The 25,942-nt window shown below is 39.1% G+C and overlaps 2 protein-coding genes across 3 annotated transcripts; both read left to right on the forward strand.

Annotated features, from left to right (window-relative positions):
• Positions 1 to 380: 380 nt before the first annotated feature.
• mocs1 (molybdenum cofactor synthesis 1) lies at positions 381 to 11,575 on the forward strand. 2 transcript variants are annotated; one of them, XM_053335698.1, is made up of 11 exons: positions 381 to 671; positions 1,920 to 2,028; positions 4,051 to 4,218; positions 5,202 to 5,366; positions 6,788 to 6,849; positions 7,697 to 7,808; positions 8,006 to 8,118; positions 8,368 to 8,478; positions 8,616 to 8,736; positions 8,914 to 8,961; positions 9,241 to 11,575. In XM_053335698.1, exons 1-11 carry the CDS (start codon positions 465 to 467, stop codon positions 10,344 to 10,346), a joined length of 2,322 nt encoding a protein of 773 aa, XP_053191673.1. In that variant the 5' UTR covers positions 381 to 464; the 3' UTR covers positions 10,347 to 11,575. The 2 variants fall into 2 exon arrangements, with proteins under 2 accessions (XP_053191673.1, XP_053191674.1); XM_053335699.1 differs by having other exon boundaries at positions 8,914 to 8,976; positions 9,241 to 9,377.
• A 1,441-nt stretch (positions 11,576 to 13,016) lies between these two features.
• On the forward strand, positions 13,017 to 23,326 carry LOC128374979 (cilia- and flagella-associated protein 100-like). Its single transcript, XM_053335197.1, has 11 exons — positions 13,017 to 13,035; positions 13,259 to 13,359; positions 15,071 to 15,234; positions 15,325 to 15,405; positions 15,572 to 15,723; positions 15,838 to 15,910; positions 17,282 to 17,470; positions 18,108 to 18,237; positions 18,370 to 18,572; positions 22,524 to 22,617; positions 23,201 to 23,326. The coding sequence occupies exons 1-11, from the start codon at positions 13,017 to 13,019 to the stop codon at positions 23,324 to 23,326; spliced, it is 1,332 nt and encodes a 443-aa protein (XP_053191172.1).
• Positions 23,327 to 25,942: the final 2,616 nt, after the last annotated feature.

Below are 25,942 nucleotides of genomic sequence, written 5' to 3' on the forward strand. Positions count from 1 at the left end.
GCATGACATTATCTCCACGGACCCTTACTGTTTTTTCATCTATTCCTGCATGGTATACATACAATGGTCTACAAAAACAGCGAAATCTGCCTTAATTGCATTTCCACAAATAGAACAAAGCTTTCACACACACACACACACACACACACACACACACACACACACACACACACACACACACACTGAAAAACTTAAAACACACTTTAAAGATACTTACGTGTGTGTCTCACAGACTACATCTGCATACTCCGGACTACACTACCCAGCATGCACTTGCGCTTGCGTAATTCAGTGCGATTGGCTGACGTCAACCCGCCCCTCGTGTGTGCCCCTGTCCTTTACCGGGCCGGCTATCTGACATGTTTTACTGCAGAGCGGTTCACACACACACACACACACACATAGAGGTCTGTGAACAACAACAAGAGCTTTGGAGGAGTCCGGAGCTGTCAGAAGATAACACCATGGCTGCTAACGTTAACATGTCCTGCCGTCTGTTAGCTAGACACGGGAATGTGACACATTACAGTAAAGTCCTGTCACAGTGCGTTCATGTAAACATTCACAGACTGTACTCTGGCGCTACGCACAAGGAAAATGAACTTGCACTTGGAGACTCGACTTCAGCAGCTCCAAACTTCGCTTCTTCTCCGAAAAGCAGGTTAACTCAGGTAATTCAGACTCCAACACACACATACACACTGCTCAAGTCAATGTCAATTTCTCACGAGTGGAATTATTAGCTAACGGTTTAGTAGTAGTGGCATGTTTAATGACTAAGTGTGATAGTATTTTGAAGCCTTGTCCAGTGAGGCCCAGTAAAGGCCCAGTTTAAACTCTGTGAGGGTCTTAGAAATATTAACCAGCATGTCAGTGACTTCAGGCAAACTGTAACTTTACACTATTTTACCTCACAGAGAGAATTCATTACTAATGACTCTAGTAGTAGTAGTAACACTATGTAAACAATGGCTGTGTTAATAACAGGTTAACACACACAGGTTCTACTTATCTTCATTATAACCACTTTGGCCAGTTCAGTCTTAAATCTATACAAATCAATAGTTTATAAATGGGGATGCTCTTGAGATGAGTTCAGAGAAGGTAATCTTATAATGTGTGTTGGGGCATTGGTGACACATACACTGGTTTAACTGTCATTGCAGACAAACTTGATTTGCTTATTAATGAGTAGTTTCAATAAAGAGATGATATGCTCGCACTATTTCTTGCATGTCAGATCATAAGCCCAGAAATACACACTCAAGCTGCACTACACCTCAAGAGTGGATGATCCTGTTGTTAGCCTGCTGTACTGCAGATATCTCATTGTTAATGACTAATTCATTGTTTTGTGTGTTTGTCTGTTTACCTGCCAGGCACTTGGATGATCAGTGACAGTGTGAATGAACAAGGAAACATGTTTCTAAAGCTTTTAAAACATGTATTTTAAGGAGCAGTGGATTTATAATATGAACCTTCAGATTACAGTTGTGTCTTACACACAGGAATAAAAAGCGGATGCAGTAGGAGTCAGGATCAGGGTGGGTCCTGCCATTAACTTCAGTGTGTCTAATGTACCGATAAGACACGTGCCCGCCTTTGTACGAATAACTTATGATGTAACAGTAGTCCACTGTTGACGGTCAAAGGTTGCGAGCCTTTTTACAAAGCCATGTGCAGCGCTCTCAGTGCAACTGACTTAGTGACGCCTTGTGATCCGTTGATACTCTTTCAAATGTGGACAATTCAGGATAAGCACAAATTATCCTTGCATTTTGTCACTTGCAAAAACCACTGATATCATATATGTTAAATAACTTTGGTTTTTATTGCCACACAATATTGCATAATAGTGCATAGTTCCCTTATTACCATCTTTTTCCGTTTGTCAGATGAGTTGTCTTTATTTTCCCTAGGAGAGGCTCAGAGACCACAGCTTACCCTTTTCAGCATTCTTGACTGACAGCTTCGGCCGGAGACACAACTACCTGCGCATCTCCCTGACTGAGAAATGCAACCTGCGCTGTGAGTACATCTGATCCCGCTGTGCCATCTTCAATAACGTGCCCACAGCTTCCTTTGATGCATTTTCCAGGCTGCAGACATAGTTTGTTGTAACTACAGTTTTTAATAATGATCCAACTGATTCTATTACTAAGAACAGCACAATAACTCTTACTAATGGTGTTGGATTCCCTGCAGCAGGCAGCACTGTATTCTCTCTTTTGTAGAGGTCAAGGTCAGCTTTAGAAGATCTGGAGGGGATTAACTCTTCTTATCAAAGACGCTTCAGCAGTGGGTTAATTGCCAATAAAGCACCAGGACTGATTTCATGATGGAAGAACCGTCTTTCCAAACATTATTACATCCTCCTACAAATCAGGAAGAACATGGAAAGTGATATTTTGAACATAGTCTCAGTGTAAATAGGTCTGGCATACAGATACAAGGGAGGCGTATATCCTACCAGTATTGCACATTACATGAGAGACACAAAATAAATGGTATATTCTTTTATGGACCAGCTATTCTCATTTTATCAATCAATCAAACAAACTATATTTATATAGTACCTGTCATACAGCTTAAAGTAGTTCAAAGTGCTTCACAGTTGATTGAAAAGCTGATAAGTGTAGAACAAGTACACCATGAAGAGAAGGAACAAAAAAAAGGAAAAAAGAAAAGAATTGAGACCTATGCATGCAAGAGAAAACAAGAATGATTAAAAATGAAAGAAATTTAAATAAAGTAGAATAAATAAGAAAAATAAATATATAAAAATTAGAGAAAATGTTTATTAAAAGTAAGTGTAAAAAAACTATAGATTAAAATACAAAACAAAAGTAAAAATGAAATAGAAGAGATGACGTTGAGTAAAAGCTAGACTAAAACTAGGTTAAAAAAATAGATTAATAAAACTAAAGAAACAGACAATATAAAATCAAAAAAATATATAAAACTTATAGACTTATATTTTAACTTTTATTATAGTGACAATCTCAGCTGCTCCTGTCTGCTGAGTCTCTCCTTAGTTTTTGGTCACCACATTTGGTCTTTGCAAACAGAAATGATATATTTGCTTACAGAGTGGGGAAGTGAGATATATGTGGACATCATTGGTCTTTGCAACATTCCCTGACTGTTTATTTTTTATTACTGTAAAATGGGAGAAATGACAGAAAAGTGAAATATTCATAAATCTGTTCATCACCTGTGGCTGTATGATCTTGAAAGTAAAGACATTATTATCATATATTCTGGTAACACCTGATAATATGTCAGTGGTTCAGTCAGGGATTCTGGAGAAAGACTGTTCAATACACTTCCAAATTCAGCAAATATCTCCTCACGCTCTACTAGCTGTCTTTTCTGTGTGTGCACTGAAATAAAAATCCAGTGTTCATACACAGCACTGTCTCTGTAAAGCGGAAACAAACAAATGTGGCTCGGGCCAAACTACGCAGCCCTATTCCAGCCAATCAGCAGGGGGCATTCATGCTCACGCACAGGTAAGGGAGTAGTCATCAGAGCAGCTCTCTAAGTGAGGATATGGCAGTAGAAGAGACTCTAGAGCTGACAAATCTCTCTGGATTGCAAAATATTTCTCTTTTGGGCGAGGACTTGGTGCCATGAAATTGGCGCCAAGGAGCACAAAGAGAGGGGTGTATTTGTTTTGGTGTTAAGTTCAAACATTTACAATCTTTCTCCAGACTGACTGACTCTACCTTTAAACATATCAGATACAGTAAATGACTCAAAGATATGATGAACCTTTATTGATTTCTGTACTAATTCAAATAAATGGTGGCTACAGAAAAAACTCCTCAATTAATAGTTTTTATAAGAATACATTGACTTTAACATGTCTGTTTAAAAAAAAAACATTTTTCCATTAAGTCATGTTGGCAAGTAGATCCACCTCTGTGCCACTTTTACCATGAAGGTTTCACTTCCCACCACAACCTCACGTATATGTGCTGTACTACTGTAGGATAAAGGCAACTGTTGGGTAGCAACTTATATCTTTTATTTCTGTCTCATTTTCAGGTCAGTACTGCATGCCAGAGGAGGGGGTGAAGCTGACACCACGGAGCCAGCTGCTGTCCACCACGGAGGTACTGACCCTGGCCCGCCTCTTCGTCCAGGAGGGGGTGGACAAAATCCGCCTGACTGGAGGAGAGCCCCTCATCAGACCCGATGTGCTGGATATCATTGGTAAGGAGCGAGGAAAAGATGGAGAAGAGAGTGGGCTGTTCATGTCAAGAGAGTAGATTTGGCTGTGATTTTGTTTCAACACTTGTAGTCAACAAACTGCTTTATGCAGCTCACCATATGACTAAGCCACAGTGTTTTCTTGTCAGACCAGATTTTGTTAACATAAGGAGAAAGAAGTGAGGTGGAGAATTGATTTTCCATGCATGCCCTCAGGCTAAGACATACATGTGACAGGGAAAGTGATTAGTTACAGCCCAGCAATGCATTTAGTCTAATGAGCTACTATCACAGTATTTAAATTTTACTGATGTGTAGATTGACCCTTGCAGCCTCGACCACAGCGGGTCACGTTCTGAGTGCTGACATTAAAGTATGACATGAATGAACAAAGCAATGTGGTGTGACCAATGGGAAACGTCTTTGTAGAAAGAAGACGATAAGCTGCCAACAGCTCCATAAAGATCAGCAATTATCACTGTGTCACCTGACAGGCTGTGAGCACTGTGACCGCACATGACCCTCGTCAAAAGTGAACTGGAGTGAATCATTGGCATCAAGCGGAAACAAAAAGCACACTCTTGATCTGTAGTATCTGTCATATGTTTCTGATAACAGACATTTACACCAGCTATTCTTAAATCCTCCTAGCGATATATTAAACTTAAAGCCCAATCCTTTGGAACTCTAACGTCACAATTGGTAGCATTCATGCGGGGGCAGGGAAATACTGTATCAGATTAATCTAACCCATAACTGATAATATTAATTTAGTTAATATTATAAGCATCACTTTTCTTAATATTTGTGACATATATTTTAAAGATTAGATTATTCAAAATGGCAACCAATCAGGAAGGCAGATTTCTACACACTTCCCCTACAATACCCCATATTTTTATCTTCTTGCGTCTCACTTGTTTTTCTTGTTCCTGTTTTCTGTTTTCTGTTCCTGTTTTCTTTTTTCTTTTACTCTCCCTCTACAGCAGAGTTGAGGAAGTTGGAGGGTCTGAAAACCATTGCGGTAACGACCAATGGCATGAACCTGGCCAGAAATCTGCCTAAGCTGAAAGATGCTGGCCTCGATCTGATTAACATCAGCTTGGATTCACTGGTCCCTGCCAAGTTTGAGTTCATTGTTAGGCGGAAAGGTATGAGAAAGTGGAAAACGCCTAATGTAGTATCTGAACTGTGATGTCACCCGCATAGGATTAAAGCTTAAAATATAGTAGTTGATGTAAGGGTAGAAGAAAAAGACAAGACTTAATATTGGACAAAAACACTTCCTGATGCCCTTCTACAAGATAATCTTTAAAGTACATATTAACTATGTTGTATACTTAATCAGATTAAGTATACTTAATCTGTAGTTTATGTATATAGTGTGAGTATAGTCTTAAGCATTAGTAAAATAAGTATAGTGTATTGGTATACCAAGTATAATGTTAGTATAGTAAGTATATATAAGTGTATTTCACTATACTTACACCTATACTATAATTACAGTGTAGGTATAGTGTAAGTATTAGTATAGTAAGCTTGGGGTAAGTATAGTGAAAGTATTAGTGAAGTAAGTATAGTGTTAGTAAAGTGACTGCTCTCACTGTAAGTATTAGTGTAAGTATTAAGTATACTTAACACTTACACTAACCCTATTAGTATTAAGTATACTCACCTGCAGCAGTGTCTCAGGTTGAATCAAGAACAGTCAAGAGAACAAATAGCCAGTGAATGTGTAGTGTTAGTGTTATTTTGTCTGCAGTTTCTTAAAGCTATTATAATTCTCTCACTTCTAGAACATAGTGTAACAATGTTCCTTTGTTAGTCCAAAATCACATGTTGCTCAACACTGTGTATACGTACTGTATGTGGCCACTGTTGTAAGTAAATCCAAGTAAGTTACAGAGGGAGCATATAAACCTTAAACAAACACGAGGGAGGGGAGGAGACAGCAGAGCAGAGCTGTGGGTGGTTGGCATGTGGAAGGCAGACACAGATGGACCGACTGAGATTAGGAGATAACAGAAGCGAGAGAAAAAGACCCAAAAAACATTCTGGCAGGTGGAAAAAGCAACGTTTGAGCCAGTCTGCTTCCACAACACCTACTTTTTAGATTTTAAGGTTTAGTTAGACATTAGATATTGTTGGTAGAGCCTGAAAGAAAAATCTCCTTTCTTAAGTACAGCCTTATGTGACATTGAATTACTATTATGAGAATGCCAGACTAAACACAAGCCTCACCTGCTGCACTGAAGCTTATCATCCAGTGCAAGTCTGCCTGGATTTGTGGGTTTTTGTGCAACAAATGAGTCTATCCTTGGAAGCTTACTGTTAAAAGCCTCTGGTTGCTGCAAAGAGATTAGCTGTAGATGTTTACATATCAGTGGTGTGTGGTGAATGGTGGACTTAGTCAGATGTTAAAATGTAGTGAGCAGAGCCACACTGTGGTATAGCTCAGTACTTTTTCACTTAAAACTCCTCTTTAGATCTGAACTTGTTGCACATAATTCAAAGCCAAAGTGTTCATGTTTTATGCAAGCATATATATTTCATCATGAGTCTTTTTTCCTAGGGTTCCACAAGGTCATGGAGGGCATTGATAAGGCCATCGAAATGGGCTATAACCCTGTCAAGGTATTTTGTTGATCTTTTCAAACGTGTTTTTACCTCTAAACATCAACTATAATTTCACTCAGAATTAATATTCATTTCTTTACTATGTATTTTTAAATGCTTCATGCATTCATGTCTTTTGATTGTGTTAAATTATGATACTTTTACTAGAATGTTTCCAATTTAGACAGGTAGAGTAACAGGTAATAAGGAGAATTTGTACTGCTATAAATACTATACATATATTTACATGTATGGTGGTTACAGAAATGTAGTTAGATAGAAAAATTATTGCATGATTATGACTATTTTCTGTAGAATGTTGCTTATGTTGTAATTCACACTTTTAGAACCAGCAGTGACCCAGCTCTCGAAATAATGTGACTCATTGCAAAACTTTCTGACACTTTACCCACCAAAGCAGAGCTTCTGTCAGCTGCTTCCTACTTTTCTCTATGTGCCACAGTGCTACTTTGTGCTGTTCAGGGTTAAGAGAAGAAACATCTAAACACACACACACACACACACACACACACACACACACACACACACACACATGATCTGGCTCCCCTGCTGAGACCTATAGTGTGCTTCTTTGAGGTGTTGCTGCTGCTGTGTATCTGGAATGCAGAGATCCAATAAAACCGTTTTTGGTCTGTGAAATGTCTTGATGGCATGTGCACTTTTCAACACTCCTCTTACTAGATTACTGCTGCGGTTATAAACTTTCACATTCTTCATTTAATCCTTAAAATAATAAGACAGCGCTGCTCTTCAGGAAGCATAATCTCCTTTTAAAAACATTTCATTTCTGCTCCAGTAACAGTGTTCCTCTGACTGATGCATTGTTGTGTGCTGCCCCCTGTAGGTCAACTGTGTGGTCATGCGAGGCCTCAATGAAGATGAGCTGTTGGATTTTGTGGCGCTGACAGAGAAGAAGCCTCTGGAGGTGCGCTTCATTGAGTACATGCCCTTTGATGGTAAGTGCACTCTTCCCACAGTGTGTTACCACGCAGGTTTGCAGAGGTATCTGAAAATAAGTTCATAGTCACATTATAGCACTGGAGCATTTGCATACATTCAGAAGGCGCTGGTTGTTGAATTGTTGATTCCCTGTAGCTAGTGATATGCTACACTACCACACTGACCCACACACTGCCTCTCTTCCTCTCTGCAGGCAACAAGTGGAACTTCAAAAAGATGGTGAGCTACCAGGAGATGCTGGATGGCATCAGACAGCAGTGGCCCCGCTTAGAAATGGTTCAGACTGGACACACAGACACAGCCAAGGTCAGCTTCCTTCAGCTGGACTGAAATTTTCAAGTATAACTTTGATCCTGTTATTTAGGATTCTTAAAAAAATATTTTTTGACTTGTATCACATTCTTACAGCTTCGTAAAATGTAAACATTTGCTTCTTTTCTGTTTCATATCATTTTAAATTCAGTATCTTAATAGAGTTTTCACTTTTTAAATTAGAGTTGTTATAAAGTAGTAGTCAGGGACAGTTGTTTGATGCTTTACTCTGTTTTGACTCAGATATACAAAGTGCCAGGCTTTAAAGGTCAGGTGGGCTTCATCACCTCCATGTCTGACCATTTCTGCGGCTCCTGCAACCGCTTACGCATCACTGCGGACGGCAACCTCAAGGTAAAGCTACAGCTGTGCTTCAAGGACTTTTTAATGAGGATCTTGTAAATGTATGAATGTGTGTAAAAGCAGCATGCATACTGTGTCTGGGTGTGTGTACTATGCTATAACACTCCTTCCCATCCGTCCTCATTCAGGTGTGTTTGTTCGGGAACTCTGAGGTGTCTCTCAGGGACATCTTGCGCTCTGGGGCGTCAGATGAAGAGCTACTGCAAATCATTGGGGCAGCTGTGGGCAGGAAGAAGAAACAACATGCAGGTAGACTTGTGTACACTATGTATATGTCTCACCCGCATATATTATATCTCACCTGCATGCCTCTTTCACATTTCCTGCCCTCTCATTTGTACTCTCTTTGTATTCTGTAATGTGTTGGTGTATACTCAGATAATTATATCCTACTGGAATGTCATTTCATCCTCTTCCTCTCTTCAGGCATGTTCAGCATCTCCCAAATGAAGAACAGACCTATGATCCTCATTGGTGGGTGATATGGCTGTACGTACAAATCTCTCACATTCACTGCATTGTGCCACTTCTCTCTCATGGTTTATTCATGATGTAATGACCATCATGGACTGGCATGTTGTTTTCCACATTCACAGCCTTTTCACAGTAGATCATGCACCTTTTGAAATATATCTACATTTGACCTAACAGGAATCACAAACATTTGTGTGAATTGTAAATAATACACCTTCACCAAAATACGAATATATTTGTTAAACAGTGTCCTTGACTAATGCTATCTATATCCAACAGGAACCACATGCCAAAGGCCTTTGTCCTCTCCTCCAAAGTCACAAGATAGTCAGAAGGCTTTCCCTATTGTTTCCCAGCTTACAAACGATGCATTTCTCTCTCCGACAACAGCTCCTCTGATGTGCCATTCAGGCAACAGGAGAGTCCTAAACAGAGAGGGTGTTTTGTGCCTTCCAGACTGCACTGCTTCAACACAGGCGGCCCCCGTTTGCTGCTATAGAACCTTAATGAACAGGGTTACCCATCTTCAGTCACATATCAAGAAAGAAAAACCTAACGAGATGGATAACCTCAACAATGTAGCCTCCCGTCATGCTTCTGAGTTTGGTAGTAGTCTAACTTCCCCCAGCTGTCACACTAAGACTCTCCGTTATAGGACAGAAGATTGTCTCAGGTACGCACAAACCAGGGGTCCAAATGCTCTGAAGAGCCACTTCCTACGGACCCCAGCAACACTCAACTTTTGCACACTACTAATGAATGCCAAAATGAATCTTAAACATCACAATGTTAGACATTGTCACAATCAGACTTCCAGCGATGACCCCAGTGTCAAACTCAGACAATCTGCTAGAGCTCAGACCAAGTCAGGTTCAAGTGCCGCCATCCTTCACCCAGATGACACCTCCGAAGCCCAGCTGACGCACACGGACGCCCAAGGCCGAGCCACCATGGTAGACGTCGGCGGGAAACTTCCCACGCGCCGAGCAGCCAAAGCCCGCGCCACCGTCATCTTGGGCCCCACCGCCTTCCGGCTGCTTCGGGATAACCAGCTGGCGAAAGGCGACGCCTTGACCGTGGCGCAGTTGGCCGGCATCATGGCTTCCAAGCAGACCTCAACCCTAATCCCGCTCTGCCACCCGCTCCCTTTAGACAACTCTTCCGTCACCTTTGACCTGGACGAGCTGCAGAACGCAGCAGTGGTTACAGCGACATGTCACACTACAGGCAGGACAGGGGTTGAGATGGAAGCTTTGACAGCCGTTTCTGTAGCAGCGCTGACTCTCTATGACATGTGCAAGGCTGTAAGCCACGACATCATTATTACAGACATAAAGCTGGTAAGTAAGACCGGCGGGAAGAGGGACTTTCATCGTCAACCCTGACCACCTCAACACACCAGTGAATCCAACCCTGGAAAACTGAGAATGAATGAACTGTAAAAAACGTGCAGACTACGCCAAGTTTCACCAGAATTGTTATTTTTCTACAAAAACAAAAAAAATTACACCATCATGACATCTTACCATAGTTTAATTACTTGATCTGTCACTTATCCCACACAATATGAAACACTGGATATTTGATATAAGATGCTACCTGTTTTGTAGTGGCTAATACACTACTCAAGTCTTAAGTGTTACCCCCCCCCCCCCCCCCTCCCTCATTGTGTCCAATTGTTGCTTTGTTGTTACCTCAAAATGTGTCATTGTATGAAAACATGTATCTCCTAATATGATAGAACCGGCTGGTGAAACGACATCTGATGCAGCTTCCTTGTACTGTATTTCACATTCATGTAGTCAGTATTATCATCTCTGATATGCACTATACACCAATATTCCTCATCTGTATCACTATATTTTTATTGTGTCATACCAAATGATTCATTATATTCACTCTTCATACTGTACCTACCCGTAAATTAGCTGAGATGAACAGGAGTCCTGACGATAAGCATGGAGATAATTTGCGCCCAGTAAAATTCACTATGCTGCAATGTCCAATAATTAAGACAATTAAGACAAACATTGCTTTCTGATGATCTCAAATTTTTTTACAGTGTCTGAAAGCTCAATGTTGTCAACAAGATAAGATAAGGGAAGTAAGTTAAAATGATATTTTCTATGCCCAAAACAACAATAACCACACAATCATCTTTTTTTAATGTCAGATCATTATGTTTCATAGACTGGCATAATAAACATTTTCAGGCCATAAGTATGTTTTCTTGAAATGTAAGTTACAGGTTTTTTTGTTATAATTTGCAATTAAAAGTGCAACAGATGGAAGCTTTGCTATTGCACAATTGTAGCTCTACTAATTCCGATATGTTAAATATTAACCGTGGTTGATTAACTGTTATTAAAATGGATTCAGCAGTGTTGTTTTTTTTACTGTTTTTTGTTTGTTTGCTAGACGTTGAAGGCAGCAGTTACCATGACAACAGTGCAAAAAAAGCGGAAGCTATCTTAACGTCAAATAGTCCGTTTATCTCTGATGTGATAAAGTTGTTATGAAGAATAATGTCAGACGGTAGGTTGATAACTTCATTAATTAATACATTTAAACACTTTGCGTTAACAACACTTAACTATTGCTATTTTTGACAAGTTAGCAACAGACTCTGCTGCCAGGATAACATGATAACCGAGGTTAACGTCAGCTACTGTAACTAAATCATTATTAAAGTCATCCATTATTTTTTTTTGTGTTTCACTTCACAAAAACTAAATAATGAGCGCAAACCTTGTTAACGTGGAACAGCATGTTCAAATATAAATACATATCTTAACCTGTATAATTAACTTGATAACATTAAATATTCACATAATAACGTTACAGTAAAGTACCAATACAGCAATTTAAAAATACTATATTACAAGTAAAAGTCCTGCATGAAAAATCCTACTTCAGTAAAACTACAAGTAGAAGTTAAAGTATTACAGTAAAAGTACTGCAGTATTATGAGTGATGTAGTAGGCCTATGCAGTATTACAGTAAAAGTGCTGCAGTATTATGAGTCATGTAGTATGCAGTATTACAGTAAAAGTACTGCAGTATTACAGTAAAAGTAGTGATATATTATTATATATGACATCATTAGATTGTTAATAGTGAAGCATCAGTGTTAGAGCAGCATGTTACTGTTGTAGCTGCTGGAGGTGGAGCTAGTTTATACTACTTTATATAGGCTACAGTTAGCTAGTTACACTACTTTATATACAGTTAGCTAGTTTACACTACTTTATACACAGTTAGCTAGTTTACACTACTTTATATACAGTTAGCTAGTTTGGTCCAGTGGTTCCCAACCTAGGGGTGGGGCCCCTCCAAAGGGTCAGCAGATAAATGTGAGGGCTAGTGAGATGATTGATGGGAGAGGACAGAAGAAAAAACAAAGTTTTCAGTTTTTGGACTTTTTCTCTAATCTTTGATTTTTGCTGAAACATTGGCACAATTGAACATTTATTAAAATGAAACCATGTGGGAAGTTTAGAGGGAAAAATACTGTTTGGTGGAGCTGTTAACAAATAGACATCTGTCTAACAGATAGACATCTGAAATGTGAGCCTGACTAGACAAAAGCCAAAAAGGTTGGAAACCACTGGTTTTATCTTTAACAATGTGTTGTATTTTAAAAGCTTGTTATATTATCCATTGTGTCAAATCTTAATCAGAAAAGTAACTTAAGCTCAAATAAATGTAGTTGAGTAGAAAGTACAATATTTTCCACTGAAATGTAGCGTAATTATAAAGTAGCATCACATGATGAAAATACTCAATTATGTCAAAAAACTGTATAAGCACTATACTTGAGTAAATGTAGAATATGCAGCAGTATGTCAAGAATATGGTTAAAGACCAGATGTAAAGGTTGACACTGATGTAGAATGCTGCAGGCAGCCAGTATATCTGTAAATGTGAATGTGATTAAGAGATACAGTGCAGTTAGTTATCAGCCACTTGGAAGTTTCAATTTGTAATTTCCACAATCTGCAGCCAATTTAAACACAGAGACAGCACAGCGCCAGTCGCCAGAAGCAAGCTCAGAGATGTCAGAACTTCAGCCAGGTAAGTATCCATCATTATGTCATGCTTCACATAGTCAATTTGAATGATTTCCAGTATTACAAACATATTTTCAACAAAAGAACAAGAGATGTTGTGCTTTTTCTCTCAGAAACTGGAAGAAATTATAAATCTGGAAGAGAAAGACAGAGAGAAAACTATGCAAACTATCTGCCATTCATTTTTGTACAAAAAACATTTTCTTCATTGTGTCCTGTGTGTACAGTAGAGCAGAAAACCACGGAGGCAGAAGAAAACCAGTTAAATGAACCCGACAGTAACATCGTGTCACAAGAGATTATAAAAAAAGAAGGGCCCCAAAATGAGGTTTGCATGTGTTCAAGCACATCATGAATAGTTTTACATCCACTGCATTATACTTTGTGTTAGTGTCAACGAATAGTGAAGAATAGATGATGGGAATTTAGACTGTTGTCCTCTTCTATGTTCAGTAGTTGTGTAAAATGTCTCCTCCTGTTGGTGTGTTGATGAAAAGACAGAAGACATGGCGGGACAACTGGGAGGAGAAGAGGAGAAAAAGGATACGACCCTGACCGTAGTCCTAACCCAACAAATACAGAATGAGAGAGCTCCCAAACAAAAAAAGCACATTGGTAGCCTGATGTTGGCCAAGATGATAGCAGGTGAGAGTCTACATGTGTATCTCAAACAGGATATTCACTTCACTCTCAACACTGACTGCATCTGATCTGTCCTCTGTCCCTAGAAAATAAGAGGAGAAAGAAAAAAAGTAAAGCAATCGCCACTGAGCGTCAGATGATACATCTGGAGGTAAACTACTTAAAGGGACTTTCTTAATGGCTCAAGAACAATACAAAGTAAATCTTGGGTGTCTACGAGTGCACCTGCTACTGTATGTATGTTACTGTAGGTGGATAAAATATTATATCATTCTTTTGTGGTTACACCATTTGACATTTTCAGGAGCATTCAGTCTTACTTTTGGTTAAAAAAATGGTGCAAATGTCATTTCAAATGATATAAAACCAACAAAAATATTAATTGTACATTTTAACAAACCTGATGCTGCTTTTAAAACTATTTTAAATATATTTTTTGAATTGTCACTGACCCATATGCAGCTTTAATGGTGTCCATGCTCTGATCACATTCAACTGATCTTGTCCTTATGCTGATTTAAATGCATCTGCAGGTTGGAGAATGTTTAACTTGGAATCACTGTCATATTATTTATGTACTTTTGCACAAAATATTTTTTTTGTGCTTGTGGACAGAATCACCATATAACTGGTTTTAAATGCTTCTGATTTCAGTGTTGCTTATTAGACCAAATTAATTCAAAGTTTTGGAATATGTTTAACTATCACAGTGCAGTTCAGCTGGTTGTTCCACTACAGAACACTACCCAAAAAGTCTCATATGTGTCTGTTAAATGTGAAGCTACAACCAGGAGAGCAGTGTGATTTTATGTGAGGGAGGGTTAATGCAGGACTATTTCTTGGCTGGGTGCAGTGACTTTGTGGAGACTTTGTGGTGTATTGTGGTCACCAAGACTCCAGGAAGTAGACGCATTATTTTAGTAAAAGTTCTTCTGAATTAGTAAGTTTTTGAGGTGCTGCTAGGTGGATTTGGTTATCTTTTGAGAGAGCTAAGCAAGATGTTTCCAGTCTTTGTGCTATGCTAAGCTAAACTGGTTGTGGCTTTATAGGACAGATTTTAGAGTGGTATTGATCTTCAAGAAGGTGTATAAGTGTCTAAAATGTCAAAATATACCTTAAAAATAAAACAAATGGGATAATTTTAATATAAATTGTTTAAATCACAACTTTTTAGCTGCAAGTGGTGAATGAGACACAGCAGAACAAATATGAGTTCAAACATGATACCAAAGCAACTGAACCTCAAAATGAGATTGAAATAGCAGAAGCAAATTAGATAATGATTTGTAAGTTTTAAACAGTATAAGAGTATCTTCTTTTTTCCACTGCCAATATATATACCTTGATCTCCTTCATTATGTGAAATACTCTGTTTCCCCTCGTCCCTCCATTCTCAGGTATCTCTGATCATAAAGAGGTCGCAGATTGTAGCGTTGAACAAGGAGAATTTAGCAAAAGCACAACATGTGAAAGTGTACGAACAGCTCATTGAGAAGGAGAACCAGTGCTTTGATGAGTTCCTCGGGAGGAGTAGGAAGAAATCTGTGGAGGCAAAAAGGCGGTAAGCAGTGGTTGATGCCTTATTAGTGTAATTTAAGAGTGAATTAAATAAAGTATGCTGTTTCCAATACTGTTATTTTATTTTTTTCAGTTTTGAAGAAGAGTGCAAGCGCAAACGGGAGATGAATGCTGCCATTGAGAAGTTAAATGATGAAATATGGGTAGTAAGCAGGTAGTGCTACAATAATATTGTGAATTTAACATAAATATGTGTACATTGTGCATATTTGTAGCTCATAAATTCATCAACCAATTCTAGGCAGATTTAATTGAATAACTTAATCTGCAGTGACTGTTCTATAATGATATGTTACATAGCTCAACTTTATTCCTCATAGTGAATGCACCAGGACTCATGACACACTGAATAAATATGAGAGGTACAAGAACCTTCTGTTCAAGCTGTCTCCTGAGGAGTGGCAGGAGGATGAAGTCCTGTCTGATGCTGCCGATGAGCAGAACAAGGAGTCACAGTCAGCAGGTGGGCAGGGTAAGTGATAAAGCACTGTGAATCAACATTAAATTAAATTGCTCTCACTAGAGACAGAGGCTGTTCATCAGAAGCCTACATGTTGTGATCTTGTGTATGTTAACATGCACACAGGTTTGGAGTTTGAAGAGTCCAGTCCAGGTTCCACCAGAGAGCCCCAGATGTCATCAGCACACAGTGACACAGTGTAAGGAAACACCAACACAACCACCTCTGGGACTAATGGGTGTTATGCTGCCAAGCTTGTTTTTGTCTTGTCTCATGAACAGCAATGTAGAGCTAAATAATACAGTAGAAAATGATTTCCTATTGTTGTCCAGCATTAAGTGAAACAACAAAAAATGACACTTAACCCACGATTTACAGCGTCATTTTGGTGTATTAATCAGACTGTTTTTTCTTTTTTTCCGTTTTTTTGCTACAGAGTACAGAAAAAATATACGCTTCGAAAAAATAGTGTTAAAATAATTATGCTAGTTTATTTCACATTTATATGCTGCCAGTAAGGTAATATTAGAGGTTTTGGGGAAATTTTCTCAAGTCTACTGTGTAATTATAGGGTAAAAAGGGCATTTAACCTGTAAAGAATTGCCACTATAATTACATTACTTCGCTCCATAAATAATTGACAATTCTCTCATTATTCCAAGATTTGCACCTCTTTTCTCCAATCTCCTTACCCCAAAAACTACATTGCTGTTTCCCAGCTCTGGTGAATATCTTCATATTTTTAAAATACCACTCTAACTGAGTTTGGTGGAAATTTTCCCATATTGTTACCTTACTGCACTGGCAAAGGTTTCATTGCATATCATAACTATAATAATTATAATACATTAAAGGTGCAAGCAGCGATGAACGGGCCCTCACACCCCCGCTCATGTTGGGCTGTGGCGCAGTCTTTTGACACATAGTCGTGTTCAGACCCTCATTACCCATGAGAAGTTTGGGGCATATTTGACAATGTATGTTGGACTTCCTGTTTTCTTGCGAAACATTGAAAATTACTGCATCGCCACACCCATAAGGTATAATGGAGGCGAAAGATTTTGATAACTTTTCATCTACAAGGTCCTAAAATATCACTGTATAAATTATATATAAGTTGGGTTAAATCTTGACGAGGAGTTTTTTAAAGTATGAGGTGTGGAAATGGTGAAAATTGTGGCAAAATCGAAAATTCATATCAAAATGCCCAACTTCTGGTTGGAGTTAGGCTATGGTTACTTTTTTGTGCATCGTTACATGATATATATACATATTGAATTTCGTTAAATAATAGTAATTTATTTCACACTGCTAGTGCTTGGGCCCTAATTATACTTATACATACTTATATAGGTTCTAGAATATCAGTGTTGTTAACGCCATTTTTCAGCAACTTCAGTTTTAGATAGAAATAGATACCTTGTGCTACCAACATCATCTACCTTCTTTCCCCCATACATATCATCACATAGCTCTGAACCGGATGGCAACAACTCAGGACATGAGGTCAGTTTCCCTTCAGTTCACTGCAGTATCATATCTTTTTTTCTCGAGTGTTGTTTATTTGCAGTGCTCACAGCGTGGTGTCATCTCCGGTCCCGCAGGAGAATCTGCACCTGTTCTTCTCTGATACGCAGCAGCTTCTAGATCTGGTGATGGATCTGACAGACCAGAACCTGTCCCTCATTCAGAACTCCACCAGAGGGGATGAGACACGGGAGGAGCTCCTGCAGACCATTGAGACCACCAGAGTGAAAATGTAAGCTTCATATTGATCATTTTCAGGCAGTGTTAGAGAATAAGTATGTAAAAACACATGTGACGCTCAGAGTTGTTATCGTTAACTAAAACTAAAACTAGCAGTGAAAAAATAATTTACTCAGTGAAATAAAAATAAGAATGACTAAAACTAAATAAAAACTACAATGATCAATGCAAAACTAACTAAAACTTAACTGAATTGCACATAAAATCAGCTTTGATTTTCACTGTATCCTGTTCAGTTTGACTTCTTGAGATAACAGTCTGCTTCCAGTAGGTGGCACCATAGTGCTTGACATGCAATTTATGATTTTCCCAAAAGAAGAAAAAGTAGTTCCAGGTAGAAAACGTCACAGCCCAATGTGGGAATATTCTGACTAGTGAAAGTGTGGTGATGAAGACTGTCATTTGTGGAATACAGCTAAAAGGGAAAAATCCCACTAATGTAAAAATCCATCTTTGAAGCTCTCACAGAAAAGCAGGAGACAATAATAAGTGAAAAACTAAATATAAACTACAACTAGTCAATTCATCAAAATAAAAACTAAACTAAAACTACTTAATCACTTGTTAAACTAACTAAAACTAAAATTTAAAAGATGCAAACTGAACTGTGTTTTTTTTTGTTGTTGTAGGAAAGAGGATGAAGAGAAGCTAACTTTACAGATCACTGATATGAAGGAGAGAATTGACACTGAGAAGGAGAGATCTGCCAAACTGGAACTGAAGGTTCAGCTCCATGTCTCATTAAAAGCTGAGGACAAGGTAGAGACAAATATGTTTGACAATATTTTGTCTATCATCACTCCCTTTTCAAATCTAAAAGCTGAGGAGTCTTAGATGATTTATCTTTATTGGCACCTCTTCTCATGTTTTAAATCTTTCCCTCATCTGCAGGATGTTATGTTGGATGATCTGGGTGATAAAGTGACAGAAGTGCATTGTCGCGTTTTGGATAGCCGGATGAGCAGCCTCAGCACGTTGGAGAAGCTGTCCAGCATTGAGTACCGTATGTCTGTTCTGCTGCAGAACATTGAGAGCATTCCTGAAGAAAGCTTGGAGGCTTTTAGGCAGCTCAAGGACAGCGAGAGGAGGACCAGGTTTGTCTCACTGACAGTCATCTAAACCCACTGCTCCACAGCCATGGAACAAAGAAGCCTATGCTGGATAGATATGGCCCCATTGAAAATCTGATGTCAGGCTCATAACCATTTTTCTGATTTGCACTGAAAAATACAGATATTTCCTCTCGCAATTAATATTAATTTCGATTTGAACATATGTCATTATAACTGGAAATTTAGCCCCGCTCTACTCTCAGATAAAAAGTTTTGTGAGTACCTATCCAATAAAATTGCAGACTTCCTACAATGCAATGACACAGGCGAGGTCTCAGATTCAATATTGTGGGAGACTTTTAAGGTAGTTGTGAGGGGGCAGGTCATGTCATATCAGTCCTTCTGTAAAAGAGCTAGACTGAGGCGTCTCTCTGAGATTGACTCTGAACTATCTGCCCTGGAAGAATCTTATAGAAATTCAAAATCTGAGGACACCCTCAATGCTATTTTGAAAATAAAATATGAGTACAATCAAATTCTTGGTGGGCAGGTGAGACATTATATATGCAGGCTGAAACAGACACACTTTGAGCTGGGTGAGAAAGCTCATAAACTTCTTGCTAGACAGATAAAAGGAGTGCAAGCAGACAGGGCAATACATAAAATCTACTATGCTAGTGGACAGCTGATTACTGACCCCAAAAGCATAAACAAAAGATTTTTCGATTTTTACAGCCATCTTTATACTTCAAGATCCACAGCCTCTGACACAGAGATAGCGAATTTCCTTGATGCGCTTGAAATTCCGTCCCTTGATGATGATGCTAGACAGGTTTTAGATGGGTGTTTCACACTAGATGAAATTAAAACTGCCATCCGCTCCTTCCCTAACGGCAAAGCCTGTGGTCCTGATGGATTTGGTATCGAATTTTATAAAACACATATTGACACCGTCGCCCCCCTGCTACTTCGTATGATAAATTGCTCTTTGGAGGAAAGTGTGTTTCCTCAAACCATCTATGATGCTCATGTCTGTCTGCTTCTAAAGAAGGACAGAGATGATGCAGATGTGGCATCTTATCGCCCCCTAAGTCTACTTAATTCTGACCAAAAGATTATAGCCAAAGTTCTAACAAACCGCTTGAATAAATACATTGGCACCTTAATACACCCGGATCAAACAGGATTCATTCCTGACAGATTCTCCTTCTCTAACACCCGCCGACTGTTGAATGTTATGTACTCCACTAAACCACTCCATTCTGCTGTTATATCTCTGGATGCGCAGCAGGCGTTCGATCAAGTGGAATGGAGATACATGTTTGCTGCCCTGGAAAAATTTGGCTTCGGTGACAAATTTTTAAAATTTTTAAGAATGCTATATGCCTATCCCAAATCATCTGTTCTGACGAATTTTGACAGGTCTGCCCAGTTCATGCTTGGGCGCGGTACGAGACAGGGATGCTGTCTCTCTCCCATGCTTTTTGCCTTAGCTCTTGAGCCACTGGCAATAGCTATTAGAGCGAGCTCTCAAATAGGTGGGATAGGATGTGGCAGATCCGAATGCACCATTGGTTTATATGCGGACGATATTATTTTGACTCTGTCAGATGTAAAGACATCCCTACCTCCCCTTCTTGATTTGATAAAGCAATTTGGACAATTTTCCGGGTTCACTATTAACTGGGATAAAAGTCTCTTCATGCCTTTGACTGTTGACCTGGACCCCATTTTTCTCAAGAATCTGCCACTCAAGCTAGCAACAGACCATTTTAAATACTTAGGGATTAACATCACCAGAAATCCCAAACTTCTTTTCAAACATAATTATATGGAATTTACTGTCAAACTTAGAAGTATGATTGATAAATGGAAACTCCTCCCACTATCACTGATAGGTCGTATTAATATTATTAAAATGATTGTGCTACCCAAATTCATCTATCTTTTTCAGAATGTGCCCATTTTCCTTACATCCTCTTTTTTTAAGACAGTGGACTCTCTTATTATGCCCTTCATATGGGCCTACAAGCCACCGCGCATAACCAAAGCTCATTTGCAGAAACACACAACTGAAGGTGGTCTTGGGCTCCCTGTTCTGCGCCATTATTATTGGGCCTGTAACGCTAGAACATGGGTTTTTTGGTATCATGCCACAACTGCTGGACAGGAATGCAACCTTGACCCCAGCTGGCCTTTACTAGAGTCTGATAAGGCAGTGTCGCTGACAGGCGCATCCTTACCAGCAGCTCTGTTCTCGGAATCAAACCTGCTCACCAAATTACTCAAACAGTCTAAAATTGATTTCATTTTATCTAATTCACTCAGAATTCTTAAGCAAATTAAGGGTGCTCTGGGGCTCTCCGGCTTGTCCTGTTACACCCCCTTAAGGCAGAACCCTACTTTCAAACCAGGTCTGATGGACCCCACATTTGCTTCTTGGGCTGTGAAGGGTTTGTCTGCAGTGAGAGATTTTTATATAAATAAATCCTTTGCTTCTTTTGCACAACTACAGGTGAAGTTCGGGATTCCTGCTGGGCATCTTTTTCGTTACCTACAAATTAGAAATTTTGTAAGGCAGTCTCTTCCCCTTGATCGGCTGCCTGACCAGCACAATTTTTATAGTTTAATGACCTCTAGCCCTACATCTAAAGGTCTCATCTCTCAGTTTGTTTCACTCTTCACCTTGCATATATCCTCTCTTCACATTAGAGATGCCTGGATCAGGGAGATAGGTGTGGAGATTTCAGATGGGCTGTGGGAAATGGCACTGGAGAGGATTAAATCATGTTCTATTAACGCTAGGCTGCAGCTTATCCAGTATAAAATAATACACCGCTTACATTACTCCAAAACCAAACTCAATAAGATCTTCCCTACTGTCTCACCTACCTGTGACAAGTGCAAAACAAGTGACAGGACCCTCGCACACCTTTTCTGGGACTGTTCCAAGCTCAGTGGTTTCTGGGATGACATCTTTCATTTATACAGTGTTATTTATAACAAGCCAATGAAACCAGATGGTATCCTTGTGATACTGCACTGCTCTACCTACGCCTTAACTCTCCCGAAAGCACTGCAAGAAGCTCTTGCGTTTGGTCTGGTTGTAGCGAAGAGGGTGATATTGAGGGAATGGAAATCTAGCTCTACACCTTGTTTCAAAGTATGGCTGAACGATATGGTTTCTTGTTTATATCTTGAAGAATTGCGATACACAATGTCTGACAACTATACCAAATTTTTTAGGGTTTGGGGTCCCTTTATTGATTATATCAAGAGGGATAAGGACACAGTACCAAACTAACTGTACCTATAGTATTCTGTAATACACCTTTCTGTATGGTTGTATGCCTTTTTTTTTTTTTTTCTCCCTGTTCTTTACTTGTCTGATTTGCCTGCCTGTATTCCACCGTTGTTATACATTCATGGCTCTGGGACATTAACCTCTGGACCTCCCTGAACTCTTTGGTTCTCATCTCATGAACACTTCCTGTCATGTAAAGAACATTCTCACAATTTGTTGGACTGACTTGTTGAGATACTCATCTCTTATGGACTGGCAGTATTTGTGGTTTGTGTTTGTGCTGTGACCTGTGCATTGTATGTCTTATGTTGTTGGAAAAATTTACAAAACTTTTAAAATAAAATTTATAAAAAAAATAAAAAAAAAATACAGATATTTACTTTGTGTAGCACATTCGTTTTGTAATTAAACTTGAATTTACTATATTGATTTATTTCCATCACTTATCTTATTTAAATAATAAAAAGGATAGAATATAATGAGGTATAAGTGTAACACACCACAACAATGGTACCAGTCTGTGGGAGTCTAAGCATTGACATTTCAGTAAGGCTCTTCGGTCTTTAATACACCGCTGAAAATCCAACGTACAGTGTAATCTCATGGTAATATGAGGAACTCTAAATAGAGGTGTTTCCCCAAAGGGTATGTAAAATGAAAAAATGTCTAATCCTGAATCCTTTATCCAGGCAGCAAGAAGAAAAGCTGAGGTTGGAGAAGGAGAAACAGAGGGAACGGATGAAGAAGTGCATGGAAAGATCCATGGGTGACGCCAAGAAAATAGTGAGTCTTTTACTTAGGAATTAATCCATGATCTTCAGATTTGCTACCATAAGATAAGATAAGATGTTCCTGTACTAGTCCCGCAGTGGGGAAATATTAGATTATTGCAGCACCAAGTGGATAGGAAAAATCATCATTAATAAGAATAAAGAACAATACATAGTAAGTAGGTATACATGCAATTAAAACATATACAATATATATTTTTAAAGTAGCATTATGTACAGTAATATTGATGTTGTCAGAATGATTATATACTTGAGTCTAATATTGATATTGTACAGATTTTTAAAGTGAAAATATATATAGATATATTATTATACCACATAATTCCATTCACATCAACATTTAACATCAGTAAATATAAGAAATAAGAAATAATAATAAAAAAAAATCTGGAAATCTGCTTGAATGCATTGCTGCATCATGTTCTTCCTCATGTTTTAAACAGCTTATGGGAAATGTAGTTATAACTTTTTAAGACCCTAATCATGCTGCTGTGAAAGCGGTCATCCTCAGTGATGTGAAGTTACAGTTAGGAACAATTCAGAGGTGCGGCTGAAACATTTTTTTTTTCTCTCAGAGAGGAAGAAAGCTCCTGCCCAGATGCATCCCTGTTGAGCAGAAGATCAAAGTCAGCGTTGAGGACAATGTCCCTGCCGAGGACGAGCTCCACACTTACCTCTTCACCACTGACAACACACAGTAAAGATGAGATAATGAAATGTGACATTTCACATGCCATACAAAGTAAAAACTGTTTAAAGCAATACTACTGCAATTGTGCTGCCAATACAAGTTACTGTTAGCTCTCTGGAGTGTGAGAATATTTATCAGCCTTCCAGAACTAATTTTAACCATGTTGTTGAAGATGAATACAAAATATTATTTTCAAAGTCACAAGTCTTAACACTCCAGTCTCCAGTCAGGACAGGTGTGTTCCAAGTCCTAACTTTAAGATTCCATACTAAATAAGCCATAATGTGCGCTGCAATAATATTATTACATTACTAAATGTTCAGTCATTTCAGATCTATTTATCAAACATCTATTTATAAATCTATTTATCCTACCACAACTCCAGATAGTCTATATGTCTAATTTGTTCCACTACATGCAGACATGTGTGATATAAGCATAAGTGTCTAGCAGTACCAGTATATGATTACACCTTCTGTCTGCAGGCTCTTGTTGCAGAGAATTGAACTGTTAAAATACAATATTGCATTATTGGGTAATTTTGAGATCATGTTTTGCAGAGTTACGTCAATCAGAGCTGAGCAATTGTGAATCAAAATGTGGTGACAGTTGGGTTGTTTGCTTATGTTGCCAGAACTGTCAGTGAGACATGCTAAAACTACACCCACAAAGGCCTGATGAAGCAAATTAGACAATGGATGGATGGATGGATGGAAAGTCTGAGATGCATGATTAGATACTCACATAAGTTTGCACAACAATGGTATAAAGAGCTCAAATATATGATGTATGTTATATGGTGGGATAAAAAGCCTAGAATATATCATAAAACCATATATGTGTTCAATAGAAGTACAGCAAACATATATTAAATGTATGCACAAGCAGGCACATGAGGTCATGTTGTTGTAGTATTTCAGTTATTTCTGAATAAATCAAACCATCATGGTGTCATCTCCAAAGCTCACAGGAAAGAAATGAAATGAGTTTTCTGTTTATTGACATCAATTCAAAAAAGTTCACATATACAGAGAAACAACAGTAACAACAACAACAGAATTAAGACGGATGGACATCAAGCAGGATCACAGCAATACGAATTCCACAATCACGACCTACAGGAGCTCAGGGGCCAGGCTGTCCTCCACTTCAGCTGGTTTGCACAAGGGATGAGTTCTTCAGTTGGTTCTTCAATCGGTTCTTCAGTTGGTTCTTCAATCGGTTCTTCAGTCCTACAAATCACAGAGGGATTAAAGTGGATGCTAGAATGAAGTTATATTACTTACCCATTCTTTCTAAGGAAGGTCCGAAAAACCCTGTCAAAGAATTTCCGCATCCTCTTCAGTGGGCTCCTCCTAATTTTTACAGGTTCAGGTGACCCACAGTCAGCTACTGTTTCCTCGCCTGGATCAGTCAAGACTACGTCTTTATCCTTTGCCCCATCAGCAGCTGATAGTCCCTCTGGAGCTGATATAGTCATGGTGGCTGATTCCTCTTTAGTTGGACTAGAACTACTTTCATCTTGGTCATTTGCTTCTTCAACAGGTGGTCCCTCTGTAGCTGATATAGTCATGGTGGCTGATTCGTCTTTAGTTGGACCAGAACTACTTTCATCTTGGTCATTTGCTTCTTCAACAGCTAGTCCCTCTGGAGCTGATATAGTCATGGTGGCTGATTCGTCTTTAGTTGGACCAGAACTACTTTCATCTTGGTCATTTGCTTCTTCAACAGATAGTCCCTCTGGAGCTGATATAGTCATTGTGGCGGCTGATTCCTCTTTAGTTGGACCAGAACTACTTTCATCTTGGTCATTTGCTTCTTCAACAGCTAGTCCCTCTGGAGCTGATATAGTCATGGTGGCGGCTGATTCGTCTTTAGTTGGACCAGAACTACTTTCATCTTGGTCATTTGCTTCTTCAACAGGTGGTCCCTCTGGAGCTGATATAATCATGGTGGCGGCTGATTCCTCTTTAGTTGGACCAGAACTACTTTCATCTTGGTCCTTTGCTTCTTCAACAGATAGTCCCTCTGGAGCTGATATAGTCATGGTGGCGGCTGATTCGTCTTTAGTTGGACCAGAACTACTTTCATCTTGGTCATTTGCTTCTTCAACAGGTGGTCCCTCTGGAGCTGATATAGTCATGGTGGCGGCTGATTCCTCTTTAGTTGGACCAGAGCTACTTTCATCTAGGTCCTTTGCTTCTTCAGTAGCTGGTCCCTCTGTAGCTGAAGCGCCACTGCTGGCAGCTTGTCCTTCTTCGGTTGGACCAGTTGTGGTTGCATCTTGTTCACTTGATCCATCAGCAGCTGGTCCTGCTTCAACCGAGCCACCAGTTGAGGAATGCATGTCCTGGGAGCAAGAAGTGGCTGAGCCTTCACCATTTGAACAAAGAGTGACTAGAATACCTTCAGCTTCAGCCAGGCTATCATTTAGCTCCTCTTCCAAATCACCAATCGGACAGACCAGCATTTTATCGAAGGAGCTGTCCACACTGAATAGAACATGACAACAACTGAATGAACCAGTAATTCTGATAAAACAAATATCCATTCATCCAAAACATGTGTCTATCTCTATACTGATACCATAACACTGTCACTTACTATGGGCTGGTGTCCATTTCGT

Source organism: Scomber japonicus, chromosome 16 (assembly GCF_027409825.1).
Source record: "Scomber japonicus isolate fScoJap1 chromosome 16, fScoJap1.pri, whole genome shotgun sequence".
NCBI classification, from domain to species: Eukaryota; Metazoa; Chordata; class Actinopteri; order Scombriformes; family Scombridae; genus Scomber; species Scomber japonicus.

Coding starts and splice junctions, on each gene's coding strand:
- mocs1 (XM_053335698.1), top strand. CDS start 465: ATGGCTGCTAACGTTAACATGTCCTGCCGTCTGTTAGCTAGACACGGG. Junction 2,029..4,050: donor TGAGAAATGCAACCTGCGCT/GTGAGTACATCT, acceptor TCTCATTTTCAG/GTCAGTACTGCATGCCAGAG. Junction 4,219..5,201: donor CGATGTGCTGGATATCATTG/GTAAGGAGCGAG, acceptor CTCCCTCTACAG/CAGAGTTGAGGAAGTTGGAG.
- LOC128374979 (XM_053335197.1), top strand. Junction 15,724..15,837: donor ACAGTCAGCAGGTGGGCAGG/GTAAGTGATAAA, acceptor ACATGCACACAG/GTTTGGAGTTTGAAGAGTCC. Junction 22,618..23,200: donor TGGGTGACGCCAAGAAAATA/GTGAGTCTTTTA, acceptor TTTTTCTCTCAG/AGAGGAAGAAAGCTCCTGCC.